This window comes from Rattus rattus, chromosome 4 (genome assembly GCF_011064425.1).
Source record: "Rattus rattus isolate New Zealand chromosome 4, Rrattus_CSIRO_v1, whole genome shotgun sequence".
NCBI lineage: Eukaryota > Metazoa > Chordata > Mammalia > Rodentia > Muridae > Rattus > Rattus rattus.
The window spans coordinates 114276562-114295375 of record NC_046157.1 but is presented as its reverse complement, the minus strand read 5'-3'; the positions used below and the strand labels follow the sequence as shown (position 1 = coordinate 114295375).

The 18814-nt window shown below is 42.2% G+C and overlaps 1 protein-coding gene across 1 annotated transcript in view; it reads left to right on the top strand.

Annotated features, from left to right (window-relative positions):
- The window catches only part of Rev1 (REV1 DNA directed polymerase), a 72303-nt gene that overhangs the window by 18155 nt on the left and 35334 nt on the right, over positions 1-18814 (top strand). The window contains exons 2-4 of the mRNA XM_032900974.1: positions 6567-6630; positions 7467-7593; positions 12847-13015. Coding sequence (XP_032756865.1) covers positions 6577-6630; positions 7467-7593; positions 12847-13015 — 350 coding nt within the window. The 5' untranslated portion in view covers positions 6567-6576. The remainder of the gene's footprint in view (positions 1-6566; positions 6631-7466; positions 7594-12846; positions 13016-18814) is intronic.

The window sequence follows — 18814 nt, the reverse complement described above, 5'->3', positions numbered from 1 at the left end:
GGGGTTAGAGGTGATTGTGAATTTCCAGATGTGGTTTCTTCAACCAGGTTCTGGTCCTCTGCAGAACTAGTATGTTCTTAGCCCCTGAACCATCTCTCCAGTCTTGAAAAAAGACTTTGTTGTTGTTGTTGTTGTTGTTGTTGTTGTTGGTGGTGGTGGTGGTGGTGGTGGTGGTGGTGGTGGTGGCGGCGTTTTGAAACAGGCTCACTATGTAACCCTGGCTGGCCTGAAACACTCTGACTACCCAATCACATGAATGGTTAATGTCAATTTACTATATTTCCATTATAGTATTTTGAGTATATGAAGTACGATTTTGTTGGTCTCAGTGAAGTGTCAGTGTGTTTATATGAATGCGCTAGCTAGTTTTGTGTCAGGTTGACATAGGTACAGTCGTCAGAGAGGAGGGAACCTCAGGTGAGAAAACGCCTCCATAGGACAGGCTGTAAACAAGCCTATAGGGCAACTTCCTAATTAGTGACTGACACGAGTCCCCAGCCCATTGTGGGTGTGGCCACCCCTGGGCTGGTGGTCCTGCATTCTATAAGAAAGCAAGCTGAGGAAGGCAGTAAGCAGCACTGCTCATTGACCTCTGAGTCAGCGTCTGCTTCCAGGTTCCTGAGCTCCTGTCCCAACTTCAGTGATGGACTACAAAGTGGAAGTGTAAGGCAAATGTACTCTTCCTCTAGTTACTGTTTCATCAGTGACGACACTAAGGAGGACCATGGGTATCAGTCTGAGTGTTGATAGTGTACATGGTGTTTGCTTCTATCACCTGCCTTGGATTTGGACTTGTGGTAGAGGTTGCTAAGTGGCAGGGACGCCTGTTGCTAACTCGGGGCTTAAGGATGTCCCATTGCTCATTGTCTTTGGGGTTTTACAGCTGTGAGCAGGCACCATGACCAAGGCAAGTCTTACAAAAGACAGCATTTAATTGGGGCTGGTTTACAGGTTCAGAGGTTCAGTCCATTATCATCAAGGCTGAGCATAGTAGTATCCAGGCAGGTATGGTGCAGGCAGAGCTGAGAGTTCTACATCTTCATCTGAAGGCTGCTAGTTGCAGACTTCCAAGCAGCTAGGGTGAGGGTCTTAAGCCCAAACCCACAGTGACACACCTCCAACAGGACCACACCTTCTAATAGCGCCACTCCCTGACCCAAACATATACAAACCATCACATTCCACTCCCTGGCCCCCCATGGGCTTGTTCAAACACACGTCTGTGGGGGCCACGTCTAAACATAGCATAATGCAAAATATATCTAGTCCAACTTCCAGAGTCCCCATAGTCTGTAGCAGTCTCAGCAATGTTAAAAGTCCAAAGTTAAAGTCTCTTCTGGGATTCATCCAATCACTTAATTGCAATTCCTAAAGCAAGACAGGAAACAATCTGGGCAAACTCCAAATTCTGCATTACCATTTCTGATGTCAAAGCAGTCTTCAGATCTCCAGCCCCCTTTTCATCTTTGTTGATTGCAACAAATTCTTTCTCCTGGGCTGGTTCCACTCCCTAATAGCAGCTTTCCTCAGCAGACATCTTGGGGTCTCCAAGACGACTTACATGTTACAGCTTCTTGTTTCAGTATCTGGGATCCACATCTGATCTTTTCAGCTCCTCCTCCTTCTCCAGCTCTGCCCTCTGTAGCACTCTAAGCTCAGGGTGATCCACTCCACTGCTGTAGCTGTTCTTGGGGATCATCCCATGGTACCGGCATCTCCTATTGTATTCACTGGAGTCTTCCGCTGCAACTAGGCTTCACCAGTAGCCTCTCATAGGCTCTCTTCATGGTGCCAAGCCTCAGATCTTTGCATGATCCCTTCAGTCCTGGGCTGTCCACTACAACTGAGGCTACACCTTCACCAATGGCCTTCCATGGCCCCTCACAGTGCCCAGCCTTAGCTGCTCTTCATGACCCCTCACACCTTCAAAACCAGTACCACCTGGGTGATTCTTACATATTACCAAGTACAGCTGCAGCAGGAGGTACAACCTTGATCATCTCTGGAACACAGCCTCTTTGTATTCTCAGAAAACGCTTCCCAGAAGATTTCACCTCAGTGCTGCTGGTCTCCTTCTTAGCTCCAGCTAACCAGCATCAATTGTCCCAGGAGTCTCCTTCTCCTCTTGAATATAAAGCCAGAGACACATGGTCAAAGCTGCTGCTTGCTGGGGCTGCAACATGACCCCCTTGTTCTATTACATCATCACTAGCTTCCTTTTTCCATCTCCTTCACTGCCTAAGCTTGGCTGTCCTGGATCTTGCGCCATAGACTGACTTTGAGCTAAAGATCTGCATGCCTGTCTCCTAAGCACTGGGATTAAAGGTGTGGCCCACAAAGCCTGGATTTAAGTTTTTCTTCACCTAGAACTTGCTCTGTTCTAGGCTGGCCTTGAACTTGGAGATCTGCTTGTCTTTGCCTTCTGGGATTAAAGGCTTGTACTACTGATCCTGGACCTAAATTTAGCTGACTGGGATCTTGTCCCAAGGTCATTTCTTCCTTAATTCAATGTCCTTGAACACAGGATTCAGCTCCATTTCACTTCCTGGTGCCCCTTTAATATTCAGTCTATGTATTTTGTTTTTTTCTTGTCTCAACTTGCTCCTTTTCTTTAAAATGCTCTTCATAAGAGTGAACTTTAGTAACCACACAACAGAATTTACACCAGGCTGTTTTGAGACTTCCTTTTTTTTTTTTTTTTTTTTTTTTGAGCTGGGGACCGAACCCAGGGCCTTGCGCTTGCTAGGCAAGCGCTCTACCACTGAGCTAAATCCCCAACCCCAGAGACTTCCTTTTTCAAAGCAATTAATCTAAATCTCTTCACTTTAGCCTCAGGCATATTCTTCAGCAGTGGCAAAAAGTAACCACATTCTTCACCAAAATGCCACAAAAACAGTCTCTAGGCCACGTTCTGAAATTCTCCACTGAGAGAAATCTCCTGGGCCAGCAGGCCTACACAATTCAAATGACCCTCAGCACCACTGTCTTCCACAAGATGGCCCATGAAGCCCTACTTACAGTATTCCATCACTTTCCAAATCCACATTCTTCAAACAAAAGCATGGTCAGGCCTATCACAGCAATACCCTTGTCCCTGGTACCAACTTCTGACTTAGGTAGGGTTTTATTGCTGTGAACAGACACCATGACCAGGGCAATTGTTTTGTTGGGACCACAAAGGACAACATTTAATTGGGACTGGTTTACAGGTTCAGAGATTCCGTCCATTATCATTAAGGCAGGAACTTAGCAGTATCCAGCAGGCAGGCATGGTGCAGGCAGAGCTGAGAGTTCTACATCTTCATCTGAAGGCTGCTAGCAGAATACTGGCTTCCAGGCAGCTAGGGTGAGGGTCTTAAGCCCAAACCCACAGTGACACACCTACTCCTTCAGGGCCACACCTCCTAATAATGCCACTCCCTGGCCCAAGCACATACAAACTTTCACACTCCTGCTGCTGAAAATGCTTTCCTTGAGTTCATTTGTTAAGAGCTTTGCTCTCCCCTCCATAAAACAGGTAATTTCTTATTCTGTAGCCCTTGCTGGCCTTGAACTTGGAACTCCTATGTAGCCCAAGCTTACCTTGAACTTTTGGCTCTCCTCCTGTCTCAGACTCCTGAACAACAGGCATGATCCACCATATTTGTATTTTGTTTTAAGGCTAAAGACTTTTATAGATTATCCTTCTATAAGTTAATTTTTATCATTTTGTCTCCTTGAACATAGCATGATTACTTAAAAGGCTTAAGTTCACTACCCACTAAGATTTCATTCATTGTATAGTCTATTTCTTTGTGTCATGGTCGTATTTGTAAATTGGCTGTAGAGACAAGTAAACAAAAGTGCTGTCCTTGCTTCTCTGCCAGGGTTACCTCAGTCCACTTGACAGATGAACTAATGTGAGGTGGGGTTTAATTTCTGCAAAGCTTGATTTGTTTCCTTCTAGTTTGTTCTTCTGTCTAAGATGGTAACCCCAATACAGAGATCAGTACATTTGGAAGGTTCTTGGACTCCAGTTCTCATTCCTTTAGTGTGGTGGTTGTTTAAACATGGCCACTCTTTAGCCACTCCACTGCAGTTGACAGATTATTCTCAGAGGGGAAAGCATCCCATTGGGGAGAAGTAGCAGGTCTTTGTAAATTTTGTTCTCTTCTGATACTTGACTAATTTCCACTACTTGGGAGGAGTCTTTGCCTTGCGACCATTTTGTATAGAAAACATAGTTTTATTTTCTTGTGGGGCTTGTTTGGTTTTGTGTTTTTCCTTCAGTATTGACACCAAACCCATAGCCTCTTGAATGACAGGCAAGTGTTGCACCCCTGATCCATATCCATAGTCTTTCTCAGTGTCATACATCAGTAAGGAGTTTTTCACTGGCATTTTTTCACAGCAGAAGGTGCTCTTAAATAATCTAATTAATTAAATACATTAAAAATTTTTTCTTTATTCTTCCATGTCTGTCTTTGAATCTCTCTTTTTCCTCCCCCTTCCTTTCTTCTTTTCTCTCTCCCCTCTCTCCCTCCCCCTCCCTCATTCTCCTCTTCTTTCTCTCTCCCCTCTCTCCCTCCCCCTCCCTCCTTCCTTGAGACTGAGTGTATGTAGTCCAGGGTGGTCCCGAACTCATTATGTATCTGAGGCTGGCCTTTAACTCCTTATTCTCTTTCTTCCACCTTCCACCATGTCTGGCTTTAAATTTCAAGATATATTTTATTATTTGATTGACTTTTCACTGAGCAGCAAAGGTGTCTTAGTTACTTTTCTGTTGTGATAGAGCACCATGGCCGAGGCAGCTTATGAAAGGTGAGGTTTGTTTGGGCTCACAGTCCAGGGAACTATTGCCCACCATGAGGGAGAGCACGTCAGTGAGCAGCAGGCACGCAGCTGGAGCAGAGTGCTGAGAGCTCACTTCTTGGCCACAAAGTACTAAGGAGAGAGCAAACTCAATGGCAGCGGTCGTCAGCCTCTCAAAGCCTCTTCATGACATACTTTCTCCAGCAAGGCCATACCTGTTAATCCCTTCCAGACAACGCCACCTGTGTGTTCAAATGTCCGAGCCCGTGGGGACATTCTCACTCCGATGACTGTGGCATGCACATTAGCAGAATTCTCAAGCCGTTGCTTGTAAAAGTGGGTGCATAGATTTGAGAGTTTTTTTGAATCAGTCAATTTGTTAGGAATTTCTTTGACTCTTAAGGGATGAAGTCATTAAGACTAGCAAATAAGCCACTTAAGGAGAATTTAAGAGAAACATCTGGCAATTCTGGGCTTGATAATGAACACACCATGGAACACCCTGGCACCTGCCTGGAGCAAATTTAAAAGCAAACCTCTTTTGTCCACAGAATTAGTAATTTATTCTCAAGGTCTTTTACATATGCCCCTAAAACATTTAAATTGTTTCTCACTCCTAGAACTTAGCTGACAACTTCTGCATGACTTTAGCCATCTTTCATGTATATAAAGGTTGTTAATACAAGTGTCAGGAAGAGAAACCAAATCAAAACCATTTCAAAAACTAAGTTGTGTGTGGATAAAATGTTTTAAGTGTTAAATATTCTCATAAGTCTTACCAACGCTAACTTAACTTTGATAGTGTACATAAGTATATAAACCTATGTGATTACAGAACAATCTAAATATTGTATTAATTTATGAAAGATAATGCAGTGATAGCCCAACTTGTGACTAGAAGAACTGGACTTCATAAGAATTCATTTAGTGAATTATTTTGTCCTTAGAATGACTTAACTGGCTTTCTGTCCCTAAGCCTGAAGCTTGAGACAGCCATCATTTGGTAATCTTGGTATTGTGTGGTACAGCTGATTAAGTGTTACCTTAAGGGCACCAGATCTAGGGGCCAGAGAAATGACTCAGAGGTTAAGAGCGCTGGCTGCTTTTCTAGAGGATCTGAGTTCAATTCCCGGCACCCACATGTCAGCTCACAACTGCCTGTAACTCCAGTTCCAGGAGTTCTGACACCCTCATACAGACTTACATGCAGGCAAAGTTATCAAGACACATAAAAAAACCATAAATTATGTTTTTTAAAATAAAAATGCCAGATCTATTAATTTGTTGTCATGATAATCATTTCCCTATGATACATTCTTTTAATGAACTTCTTGGGGAGACCTTTTGTAGGACAGATGTGTTACACTGTGTGTGCATTCTTGAGTATCTAGTGTGACACAGTTTAAGAGCCGTTGTAGATCACATGATGAAGGGATTTGGCTTGTTTAATTAATTAGTGGTAACAGTAAGTGTGATTGTGTTGGGTTTATTGATGTTTTATGCAAAGTGAATGTTAAGTGTCGTTCCTTTCCCTACCCAGCCCTTAATTCCCAGTTGAAAAGTGTTTAAACATGAGGCTTAACCATGTAGGGAGGGGGCTCTGGACAGATTGCACAGGTAAAGCCACCAAGGATGGTGCATTGACGAGGTTCACTTAGCATTGAACTTCAGTCTATGTCCATTGAATGTCTGAATTTTCAGATTTCCCATTTTCTTTGATAAAATGTCCATGAAGAGTACATTGTGGCTAAGATTGACTGTTTTTCTCTCCACAGAAGCTCCACCATGAGACGAGGTGGATGGAGGAAGCGAGCAGAGGAGGATGGCTGGGAAAAATGGGTAGGTTTTAGTGAATAGTTAAATGTCTAGATGACTTTGGTTCATTTTAGTTTGTCATATGGCTTAAGGTATAACATGTGATTTTATTGTACCAACTTTTTCTGTTTTTCACAGTGCATTGAACACCTTAACATTGTCCATAAATCCTAACCCTTGAACTTTATTTTACTGTCAAGAGTTTTGTCCTGAGGAAGGTAGATATTTTTGCATTCAATTTAATATATTTTATCTCAGCATTGCTAATACTGAGAAATAGGAAAAAAATATGTAAATCTCCAGTAGATAGGGTGTTGTCAGTTAGCAATCTGTGTCTAGTAAATAGGGTTTGTTCAGTTAGTGATCTGTATCCAGTAGATAGGGAGTGGTCAGTTAGCAGTCTGTATGGTGAAGAGGGTGTGGTCAGTTAGCAGTCTGTATAGTAGAACACTGCAGCTATTGCTTAGCTTGTCATGTTACCTGGAGTGATAGCCTTGAGTAAAGCAGTGGGAATAAGGAATAGTACCTGTGTGTGTAGACACAGAAAGGCTTGAAATAGCTTTCCAAAATGTTAGTGAATGGGATTGCATCCATTTTAATTTTCTTTATATCTGTTTCCTGAAAACAATTATAATGAACATGTAAAATTTTAATTAAAAACAAGTGATTTTCTGTTTGGACAAATTGTGCACCATAGTTGTCACCTATAGCTTTACTTCGAAGACACAATAAAACAGTCGCCTAATTATTTTAAGGTTTAAAAAGGTGAGAAGACTGTACTGGTAAGCCTGTCAGGGTCTTTAAAAGTGTGGCAGGCAGCTGTAGCGGCTGTTCATTCTCGTGCCTTTCCTTGCTTGTAGGGCGGATACATGGCTGCCAAAGTCCAGAAGCTGGAGGAGCAGTTCCGCTCAGATGCGGCTAAGCAGAAGGATGGGACAGCGTCTGCCATATTTAGTGGAGTTGCCATCTACGTTAATGGATATACAGGTTGAATTCTTTTTACTTTCTTGGTGCCCAATTTTATCATGAGCTTTTTAGGATTGGGAATATTTTTATATCTTGTCCAGTTATTTATCATCCGTATTATTTACTTCTCTGTTGCTGTAATGAAATTCCATGACCAAGGCAATTCTTGGAAGAAAGTTTATTTTGGTTGTGTTTCCAGAGGGATCAGACCATCATGGCAGGGAGCTGAGAGATCACATGTTAAAATGAAGCCGAGAGAGTGAACAGGAATTGAGGCTAGTCTACATACTAGCCTCAGAGCCTGCCCTAGTAAGGTGTAGCTGTAAGGTTAACACCAGGGTTCAGATATTCGAGCCCATGGGAGACATTCTCATTTAAACCACCACATTCCCTCCCAGGCTCCTAAGGCTCAGCAGCCATTATTATAATGCAGCCAGCGTGTATTTAATCCTTCAAAGCCCCCTACATCTTCCCCAGTTTCAATAAAACCCTGTGACTTCTAAAAGTGAATTAATTTCCACATACAGTGGCACAGATACACATTACTATTCCTAAAAGGAAGAATGGGGACATAGTCGGAGAATGCTGGACCAAGCAAAACTGATGGATAATGCAGCATGTAAACCCGAAGTCCCCTGGCTTAGAATTGGCAGCTGTGGGTCATGACCCATTTGCAGGGCTGCCTAAGACCATCTGGAAACATGTACTTACAGTACAATTCATGACAGTAGCAAAGTTAGTTATGAAGTAGCAACAAAAATAACGTTATGATTGGGGTCACCACAGCACATCCACAGGAGCTGTATTCAAGGATCTCAGGGTTGGAAAGTTGAGAACCACTGCTCTTTTACTGTTGTGCATGTGGTTTGCTAATAATTTCTCAAGTGTTTGTTTTGTTTTGTTTTCCTGGGCCAAACATACAATTTTAATGATTAAGTAACAATTTAATTGCTTTTATAATTTAAAAACCTTGTCAATTGGGAAAGTTGTCCATTACATGGAGGTCAGACTATTTGTAGGGATCGGTTATTCTTCATGTCACCCAGTGGGTCCCAGGGATTGAATTCCGATTGTTAGGCTTGGCAGCAAGCACCTTTTCTTATCCAGGCAGCCGCTGTCTCTGCAGTCCTTAACGGGAAACACATTCCAACAATTGTGTTTCCAGATCTCCTCTGGTAAGAGTTTATAGTTTTGTGGCCCATTTTGAGGTTTGGGTTCATTTGATATCCCCACCCCCACCCCCACCCCCGTGAACAGCCAGCAAAATCACTTGGGGATTGGCAGGATGGGTCATTGCACAGGTAAAGCGTGCTTTCTGTGCAAGCCTGATAAACTGAGCTTGACCCCTGGGACCCATCTAAAGGGGAAAGGAGACAACCGACTCATCAGAGTTGGCCTGCGAGCTCTACATGTGAGCTGCCACACGCATGGGCACCCCTTCCCCGTTGTACACAAGAGTAAGACAGTTTTTAAACAATCATTAGGGTATGTGTGAGTGGGTGTGTTTCTGAGTTCTCTCTCTTTTTTATTTTTTATCCAGACAGAGTCCTGCTGTATAGCTCAGGCTAGCCTTGAGGGTGTGCTGCTCATGCCTCAGCTTCTCTAGTGTTGGGATTATAGCTGTGAGTCACTGTTCTCCCTGACTACTCCCCCTATGTCTGTTCCTGTAGCAGTGCCACAGTTTACGTTATTGTCCCCTTGAGTCAGCCTTACTGTAGTGTCCTTTCCTTGCGTCTTCTGAATGAAGTTTGTTTGGCTGTCCTGGTCCTGGGCCTGTCATGTAAGCATTAGAATACATTCCGGAGTTAATCCTACGTATACAGTAACCTTGCTTGGACGTGGGTAGTGAGTAGTGTCAGACACACAGATCAGTGGGTAGAGTTGACATTTTCTCCGTTTTCTAGTCAGCGAGTCTTCTTTCCCATTTTACTTTATTTTAGTTGATTGAGCAAATATATTTTAGATTTTCCTTGAGTATTAGGAACTGTTTGAAAAGATATAGTGATTGATAGAGAATGTTGATTTTTGTAACAAATCAAGTCTGTGAGTTAGATGGGAGCCAAAGGGAAAATGTCTCAGAAGCTTATGCTGTCGGAGTTGGATAAACAGGCGTTTTCTTGGTTTTGATTAAAGCAGTGCTAGTGTTGCTTGGATTTTACGCTTATTTTTTATTTCCTTTGTCATCAGGTTTGCTCAGGTTTTACTTATTTATTTACTTTATGTTAGTATACTGTAGCTGTCTTCAGACACCAGAAGGGGTCATCAGATCTCATTACAGAGGTTGTGAGCCACCATGTGGTTGCTGGGAATTAAACTCAGGTCCTCTGGAAGAGCAGTCAGTGCTCCTAACCGCTGAGGTTTGCTCAGGTTTTATGACTGTTTTTATACTTGGGGAGTTTTGTTTCTGTTCTTTGCCTCTGATGACGCCTATGAACTGGATTTGGTCGTTATCCATGGAGATGCAGATCAAATTAGATTTTTCCTTTCTCTAAGCCAGTCTGTAGTGTTGAATCGTATCTCAGCACTGCTAGAAACATTTTCTTTGAAACCTGCGTTTTATCCCTTTGTGTCTAGGAGAATCTTTTGTGAACTGGTAGACCAGAGAGCACACCAGAGCCTTTGCGGTTTCTTTGCTTCCTCTCTTTATGTGTCCGACTCCTCAAAATGTTCTTCCTAAAAGAGCCCTTATGCCGCCTCGAGTTGTTGAGGCCCTTTCCAGCTTTCTCTGTGTTCTTTGCATGTATTGTACTCGGCCTGTACTTGTTTATCTGGCTTCATGGAGAGCACAGGCTTGAGTCTGGTTTTTAGACTATCTTGGGCTACTGTAACAATACAGCCCAATGGAAAGAAACAACTTAAGGATACAGGGAAGCTTGTGTTTAAGCTCACAGTTTCAGAGGACATAATGACAGCAGAAACTTGTGACAGAAGAACTGTTCACTTCATGCCAGAGAGGAACCAGGGAATGCAGCAAGAGGCTTGGGCAGGGTGTCCTCACCTCAGAGGCTTGCACACATGCCCTGCTTCCTCCAGATGGCCATCCCACTATAAATCCCACTGATTGGATCAGACCCCTCTTCTGCTAATTACCTCTGGAATGACCAGTGCAGACACACTCGGATGTGCTTCCTCGATTCCTTAGGTGTTCCTTAATCCAGGGAAGCAGATAATCAGTAGTCATCATCACATTGATGCTTAGTATTATTTGCATGAAAAACTGGATAAAGTGATTTCGTATTTGTATATTAGGATGGTAAAGTATTTTCAATCATATGCTTATATAAATAGCCATTTTTCTCACTCTCTGTTCCTTTTATTTATTGCAGTTAGCACATACTGTAAATTTTACTAATTTTTCTATAGTACAAAACTGCATTATACCATGATTGTCGGAACTTAGTATCTGTGTAAGTTATATAACACGGGGGGGAAAAGCATGAGATTTAAGAAAAGGAAAAGGCCGGTGGTTCCTGTCTTTTAAGAATACCCTCCCTCCCAGTTGTAATATCACCATACTGCTGGGAGTGGTCTGAACCAAAGACCATAAAACCATGATCAAAAGCAACTTGAGGGGAAAGGGGTTTCTTTTGCTAACACTTTCTTTCAGGGCACAGTCTTTTTTTTTTTTTTTTTTTTTCTTTAAGTACACTGTCACTGTCTTCAGACACAGCAGAAGAGGGCATCAGATCTCATTACAGATGGTTGTGAGCCACCATGTGGTTGCTGGGAATTGAACTCAGGACCTCTGGAAGAGCAGTCAGTGCTTTTAACCGCTGAGCCATCTCTCCAGCCCTAGGTAACAGTCTTATCACTGAGAGAAGGCAAGGCAGGGAAGTGAAGCTCTGTCCACTGGTGTGCATAGCTTGCTTTCTTATACAGCCCAAGACCACCTCCCTGGAGGTGGTAGCAGCACCCACAGTGGTCTGAGCCCTCTCACATGGATCGCTAGTTAAGAAAATGTCTGAAAGACTTGTCTATAGGCCAGCCTAATAGAGTGATATTGCTTGGGACAAGTGAGAGGGCTCACAGGGCAAAGATGCTCACCTCATAAATATGGTGACCTCAGTTCAAACCACTACTACAAAAAAGTGGAAAGAGAACAAGCTTCACAAAATTGTCTTATTAACTTCCAAGAACAAATGCTATGGCATGTCTGCTATTGGAGGATTTTTCTCCCAATGGGGGGAGACATAAGGCATAGTCTGTTTCTTCCTCAGATCCCATGATAAACCAAAGCTTGCCCTAAGGGTTCTAACCCTCTTACTGCCCTAGCCCTTTAATAGAACAGTTTCTCAAGCTGTGCTGACCCCAACCATAACATTATTTTTGTTGTACTTTATAGCTGTCATTTTGCTGCTGTTGTTATGAATCATAATGTAAATATCTGTGTTTTCTGATGGTCAAAGGTGCCCTGTGAAAGGATTATTTAGCCCCCACCCCCACCCATTGGGTTCATAACCCACAGGTTGAGAATCAGTGCCCTAAAGAATGAATGAATTTATTAAGTTTACATTGTATAGCAGTGTGTAAAGGATTTCAGGCAGGAATGTGAATAACCTCACAGGAGCCCTTGGAAGCACACCACAGTGTGGAGAATAACTTCCAAGGCTGTGAAGAGGGAGCCCCTTCCCTTAGCTTTCCAACCTATTTGCTCAGAGCCTCTGAGGCCAGTTATACTTAGGGCAGAATTTGTATGTAAGTGCTCGGGAAGCATAGCTGGATGCTCGGGAGTGTGTCTGTCTCCTGTGAACTACTGTGGACAGTCCACAGGCCCAGAGCTGCTTACAGGTACAGTTTAGCTAGGGTGAGGGAGTAGTGTGGCAGCAGACGATGCCGCAACTGAGAAGGTGCTCCTGATCAAGGAACAGACAGACAACTTGGAGCAGGCATACATTTTCAGGGGTGAGAGGCCAAGGCGGAGAACTGCTTCCAGATAGAGAAGTCAGACAGGAGCAGGGAAAGTTTTTTAAAGTCTTGATATCAGATATGCTAAAAACTTATAAGCATTTGCCTTATTAGGATTTGGCACTTACTTGCTCTGCTAGATGTCGTTTGGCAGTAGATGTTTTTGTCTTGGTCCCCTGCAGCCAGGAGAAAATATGTGTCAAGGCAGCATAGCGTTATCACTGAATTTCTGTTTTATGGCAGCATAGCCAAGGAGAGAGTGAGCCAGTGTGGTTCTGTCAGTCGGCCTGGCTAAGGGATTATTACAGCCTAACGTTCTGCGGCCTTGTACGTTAAACTGTTGATATATTTCAGTACTGACTTTTACAGATCCTTCTGCTGAGGAATTAAGGAATCTAATGATGTTGCATGGAGGTCAATACCATGTGTATTATTCTAGATCCAAAACGACACACATCATTGCTACAAATCTTCCTAATGCCAAAATTAAAGAACTAAAGGGGGAAAAAGTAATTCGACCTGAATGGATTGTGGAAAGGTAAGTTTAAACCAGTAAGTGCTTTTTATTTCTGTTGCAAAACAGGCCCCACTTTCAAATGTCTGCTGACTAAGTCTAAACACATGGTATGCCTTGGAAGCCATTTCAAATGCAGAACTGTGGCAAATAGTGTGGCCACCTCAGCTGCCAGAAAGCAGAGGAGATGCACAGGCGGGCAGCACGACGCAGTCATGTGTAGGAGGGGACAAGAGATACGTTGTCTGTTCAAGTTTCATGTGCGTAATGCTGGGTGGGGTAGTTTGTTCTTGGGAAGTACCAGTTAACAAAGCCTTGTACTGCCTAGTGGAGCTCGCCTATATGGACACAACAGTGAGCTTTACACAGAGTAAGTTGCATCTTTGTTTATAATGTGTTTGTTTATGCTGGTCAGTTTTTGTTAAGTTGACACGAGTTAGTCATTTGGGAAGAGGGAACCTCAGTTGAGAAATTCCCTCCGTCAGATTGTCAATAGGCAAATCTGGAACACTTTCTTCAGTAGTGATTTGTGGAATGTCTCAGCCCAGTGCGAGCTGTGCCACATCTGGAAAGCAAGCAGATAAGTAGCGTTTCTGCACGGCATCTACTAAGAGTTCTGCCTCCATGTTTCTGTCTTGAGTTCCTGCCCTGACTTCATGAGGACTTCTAAGCTGTGTGATGAATTAACCCCTTACTCTCCAAGTTGCTTTCGGCCATGGTGTTTATCAAAGAACTAGAAAGCAAAGTAAGCAGTCTACAGCTTTTTTACTCCCTCCCCCCATGTTAATATAAACAAGCTAATATGGACCTGAATTTCTGACAGTAGGGTCAGAGGAGAACAGTTTGCAATACTGTTACTTTGTTTTGCTTTAATAATACTAAAAACAAGAACAAACAAACAACAAAAAAAATAGAACCTAGGGCACTGTACACATCCCTTAAGATTTGTATTAATTTTTGGGTTTTTGAAGGCAGTCTTAGTAGCACAGACTGGCCTTGTCCCCATCTTGGCCCTCCTGTGTCAGTCTCTTGTATGCTGGGAATTGCCACCTTTGGAGCCTATTAGTTTTTGTTGATCGTACTTTCTTATCTCTTTTATTAGTTTAGAAATGATAAAATGTAATTATTGAGCAAATTTACTTATAATTATTTTCTAACTTAGAATAGATCTTCTGGAACTTTGGTGATAAACTGAAATGTAAAAGATGGATTATTTGAAGTTTTATACATATAAACTATATACATATACACACACACACATATAAAATTTAAAAATACATGTAAGTTTATAAGTGAGTTAATACTAAGGTCATGAGTTTATTCATGGATAAATTGTAATAAGTAGCATGAGGAGGTTATATGGCTCGGTAGGTAATGTGCTTGCAGAAGTCTGAAGGTCTTTATATATCCCCAAACCATCAAAAGCCAGATCTGCAACACACATCTGGAACTAATATGGTGAGGGGAGGCAGGGGATGGAGAATCTCTCAGGCCAGCCAGTTTTATGTACACAGTAGTATATAAGGAGACCTTGTCTCAAGATTGAAAGTGTAAGCTGGATACCTGAGACTGCCCACTGCTCACACAACACGAATGCTTACATACACATACATACGTACTATTTCAGTGTAAGATCATAGTCAGATTGTATGGTGGGATGCTAATAAAACAAACTTAGAAAGTTCCTTTCTAAGTCAGTTCTGTGTGTGTGCGCGTGTGTGCCACCGTGCACACATAAAGGTCAAAGAACAACCTGCAGCAGTCAGTTCTTGCCGTGTACAGTGTGTGCACATGTATCCACATGAATCAAATGTACATGCGTGTGCCCTGGAGGCCAGAAGAGGGCATCAGATTCTATGCAATACTAGTAGTACATTAAAAAAACTGATAAGCCATCTCTTCATCCCCCAAATCCTTTTTTCCCTGTAATTATAGCCTTAACTAATTCTACAGAAATCTTGAATGTATTCTACAGAGTTTACTCACCATTGCATAGTGGATGAAGTCACACAGGAAGAAGGTTGAGAGTAGAAAAGATGATCCTTGGACTCGGGAATAACTTTGGGTTCATGTCCAAATTTAATAATGCTCAGTCATCCTTTAAATGAGTGTATATAACTTAGATGGCCTGTTGACCTCATTTATGGATGAGAAAATTCAGATTTTTCTGATTACTGAGTGTATCTAATCTATACCATTTATCTAGCGTTGGTATAGAGGAATAGAGTTAGGGGTAACTGGATCATATTTCGAATGTATCTTTTGTGGAAGCATAAATCTCAATATGTAAGATAAATGTCAAATCTGTTACATTATTATAGCATGAAATAGTTTTGGTTAAATCATAGGACTTGGTTTTTGTATACTACTCCTAGTCATGTTGATCTCAGCAGCCTTTAAATGAGATTTTTGTTATACATATTTGTATTTAACAGTTGGTATATCCTATTTTTTTAAATCAGTTTTTCTCTGTTCCTTTGAGCAGTTTTAAAGGTGTTTAGAGTGTTGCTTTTGTTGGAATTGCCTAAGTGTGCATTAAACCTAAGCAGATATCATAGGCATGATTATAAATCCTTGGAGTCCCAGAGTCAGGGAGTCCTTTAAAGAGCAGTCTGTGTACATTGAAGTCTAAAGTTATTTCACTGAAATGTTTGTCTTGATATTTCCAAGGAACAAATAGTGTGAACTTTGCAGCATAATGTAGAGATGCTCTTCGGACATCATCCTACTGACCCATCTACTCTGTTAGCCGAGGGAGGGAGCACACTGCAAGAATGCTGTCCTAAGCTTTTACTGATCGCGCTTGGTTTTCTTAGTGAGGGTCTTAGCATTCAGTCCTGCCCATGGGCATCCGTTCCCTTTGATTAGGTTCATATGTAGCTTGTGCGTGACTGGAGGGAGATAGATGGAGGAGCAGGTTTTGTTTCACGTTAAGGCAGTCCCCCAAGTTTGCTATAGGACTAATTTTTGGAGGTGATCTTTTTTTCCCCCTAATTCCCAAATGGTACATTAGCTTGTTTATAATGTCTTATATTCTGTAGACTATATTGCCATGGAGTAAAACTTGGGGTTCTAACTAATTTAATATAGATATTAAGAGCATTACATGTTAATCTTGATGTTCACATTATTCTCTCATAGCCCTATACATTCTGAGATAATTCTTCCTAGATTAACTCTAGCTAACACCAGCGTTTGAGGCTATCTCCCTCAACCACTTACACTTGGTTCTGAAGTGAGTACTAGAAACTAAGCTCTCAGAGATGTAGAGATGGGTCAGATGTGAAAAGAGTTGGCAACTCTTGTAGGCGACCCAGGATCGATTCCCAACACTCACATAGCACGTTATGAATGTCTCTAATTCCAGTTTAAGGCATCTGGTACTTCTTGTGGCTTCTGTGGGCACCAGGCATGCACACAATGCAGACATGTGCAGTCAGAGCACCCATACACATGGAAAGTGAAGAAAAATAAATAAGGTATATGTTCCCTACCCTTGAGAATGTAAAACATGAAGGGAACACTGTGGACTGTATAGGAGCAAGAGCAGGAAGCTATAACCATATTCTTTCTGTTTCTGAACTTGTGCTATTTTGGTAGATGACTAGAAGGTTGGGTAATTTGGAATAGGCAGAGAGGATTTCAGTTCTGGATGTGTAAGGATACCCTAGTGTTAAGTGTACCCTAGTGTTAAGGATACCCTACTGTTCAGGATACTCTAGTGTTAAGGTACCCTAGTGTTAAAGATATCCTAGTGTTAAGGGTACCCTAGTGTTATGGGTACCCTAGTGTTAAGGATACCCTATTGTTAAAGATATCCTAGTGTTAAGGATACCCTATTGTTAAAGATACCCTAGTGTTAGGGTACCCTAGTGTTAAGGGTACCTTATTGTTAAGGGTACCCTAGTGTTAAGGATACCCTATTGTTAAAGATATCCTAGTGTTAAGGGTACCCTAGTGTTATGGGTACCCTAGTGTTAAGGATACCCTATTGTTAAAGATACCCTAGTGTTAAGGATACCCTGTTGTTAAAGATACCCTAGTGTTAGGGTACCCTAGTGTTAAGGGTACCTTATTGTTAAGGGTACCCTAGTGTTAAGGGTGCCCTAGTGTTAAGGGTATCCTAGTATAAGGACACCCAGGCCGTAAGTAGAGAAGATGGATCCTCGTTATTTCTCAGCACATCCTTAGCCTTTGTCATCTGAAGCCCACTCCTGAGAAAAGAAGGTCCATACCCAAATGGCCGTGCAGGCGTTCCATGATGGTTTTCTGACAGAGAATGACAACAGCATTGGCTACAACCATACAACATCTGATTTCAGAACTATCTTCATATAAGAAAGCTCTATTGTTACAGATGCAGAGGCTATTTTTTTACTTTAAAAATTTGGGATCTGCTTTACCTGCTAATTTAAAGTCATTGGCAGTTGATGAGAGTAGGATATAATTCAGAGCACTGAGCTCTAAGTTTACTTGGAGAATTTTACCTGGGCTACATGGACGGTAAAGCGGGAATCATTCCTCACTCTCTAAAGGATGGCAGACATTGGAGCTTGTACATGAAACCCAGCATTCGAGAGGCAGACAGGCAGGAGGACTTTGACCTCTAGGCTAGCCTGTGCTATAGTAGGGATAAGAAGACTCATCTAAGTAGATGATTATTTGTTTGTTTTCATGTGTGTGTGTGTGTGTGTGTGTGTGTGTGTGTGTGTGTGTGTGTGTGTGTGTGTGTGTGTGTGATGTCTACAAGTTAAACTATTGGACATGATTCATAATAGTTCAGAGGAGATAGTGCTCAGGCTTGTTTGGCTGAGGCCTAGGAGGTGCTAAGTCCTGGTGCTAACTGACATGAGAAATTCACTGTTGTAAAAAAACCATGAACTAGCATTTTCTGGTAAGGTCAAGAATAAATTACCTCTTCTGTTCTTAACATTTAGACTCTCCTTTTTCTTTTTGTAAGAGTAGTTTGTAATGTAGAATTCCTTGTGTTTAGGTTAAGCAGAATTTTAGTAAAATTAGAAATTAATCACAGAAAAATGTGAAAGGTCTTGTGTTTGGTACATGGCATATGTATATGTGCGCGTGCGTGTGTGTGTGATTCTGTCTGCCTGTCTGTCTTAGAGCAAAGACCCCTTATCGTACATTTCTAGAGACAGGGTCTCTCTGAGCCTGAGCTCACTGTTTTGGCTGGACTGTTGAAGCAGCCGCCTGAGCAGAGGAGTTTCAGGTGTGTCAGCACAGCTGGCTGCCATGGGTGCCACGCTCAGCTCCGCGCTCTCGTGGCCAGAGCTTAGCACCGAGTCCTCTCCCTAGCTGGAATAGAAATATTTTAAAAATACACTTTTATAAATGTTTCTGCCCATATACCCGAAGATGTAATTAATGGATAAGCAGAGATAATTGAGTGTACAAGTGATATATAATTGCTTAATATTACAATATATATACTTTTGTGTTCTGCCTTCTACTCATTTTACTAATCATCTTAAGGATCTGTGACTCGAGACCTGCTGTATTTCCGTTGGCTGTCTTGTGTTCTAATGTTCTCTGTGGACTTACAAGACTAATCCCGCCAGGCTATGTCGTGCTTAGGAGGGGAACTCGGTCTTATGCCCTTGGGTGCTCGGTGCTGATCTGAGTTGCCCTGCCTGCTGTCCTTGAGGCCCATTAAGGTAGACACATAGGCATGGGATGGATTTAATTTGTCCTTTGCCTCTTGGTTTACTTAAAATGTGCAAGTGGTTTGCATAGGTGTGATTTTGTGCTATCCCTTTGTTATTGTCATCCATGTTGAAAGGATGGAGTTACAAAGGATTCCCATTG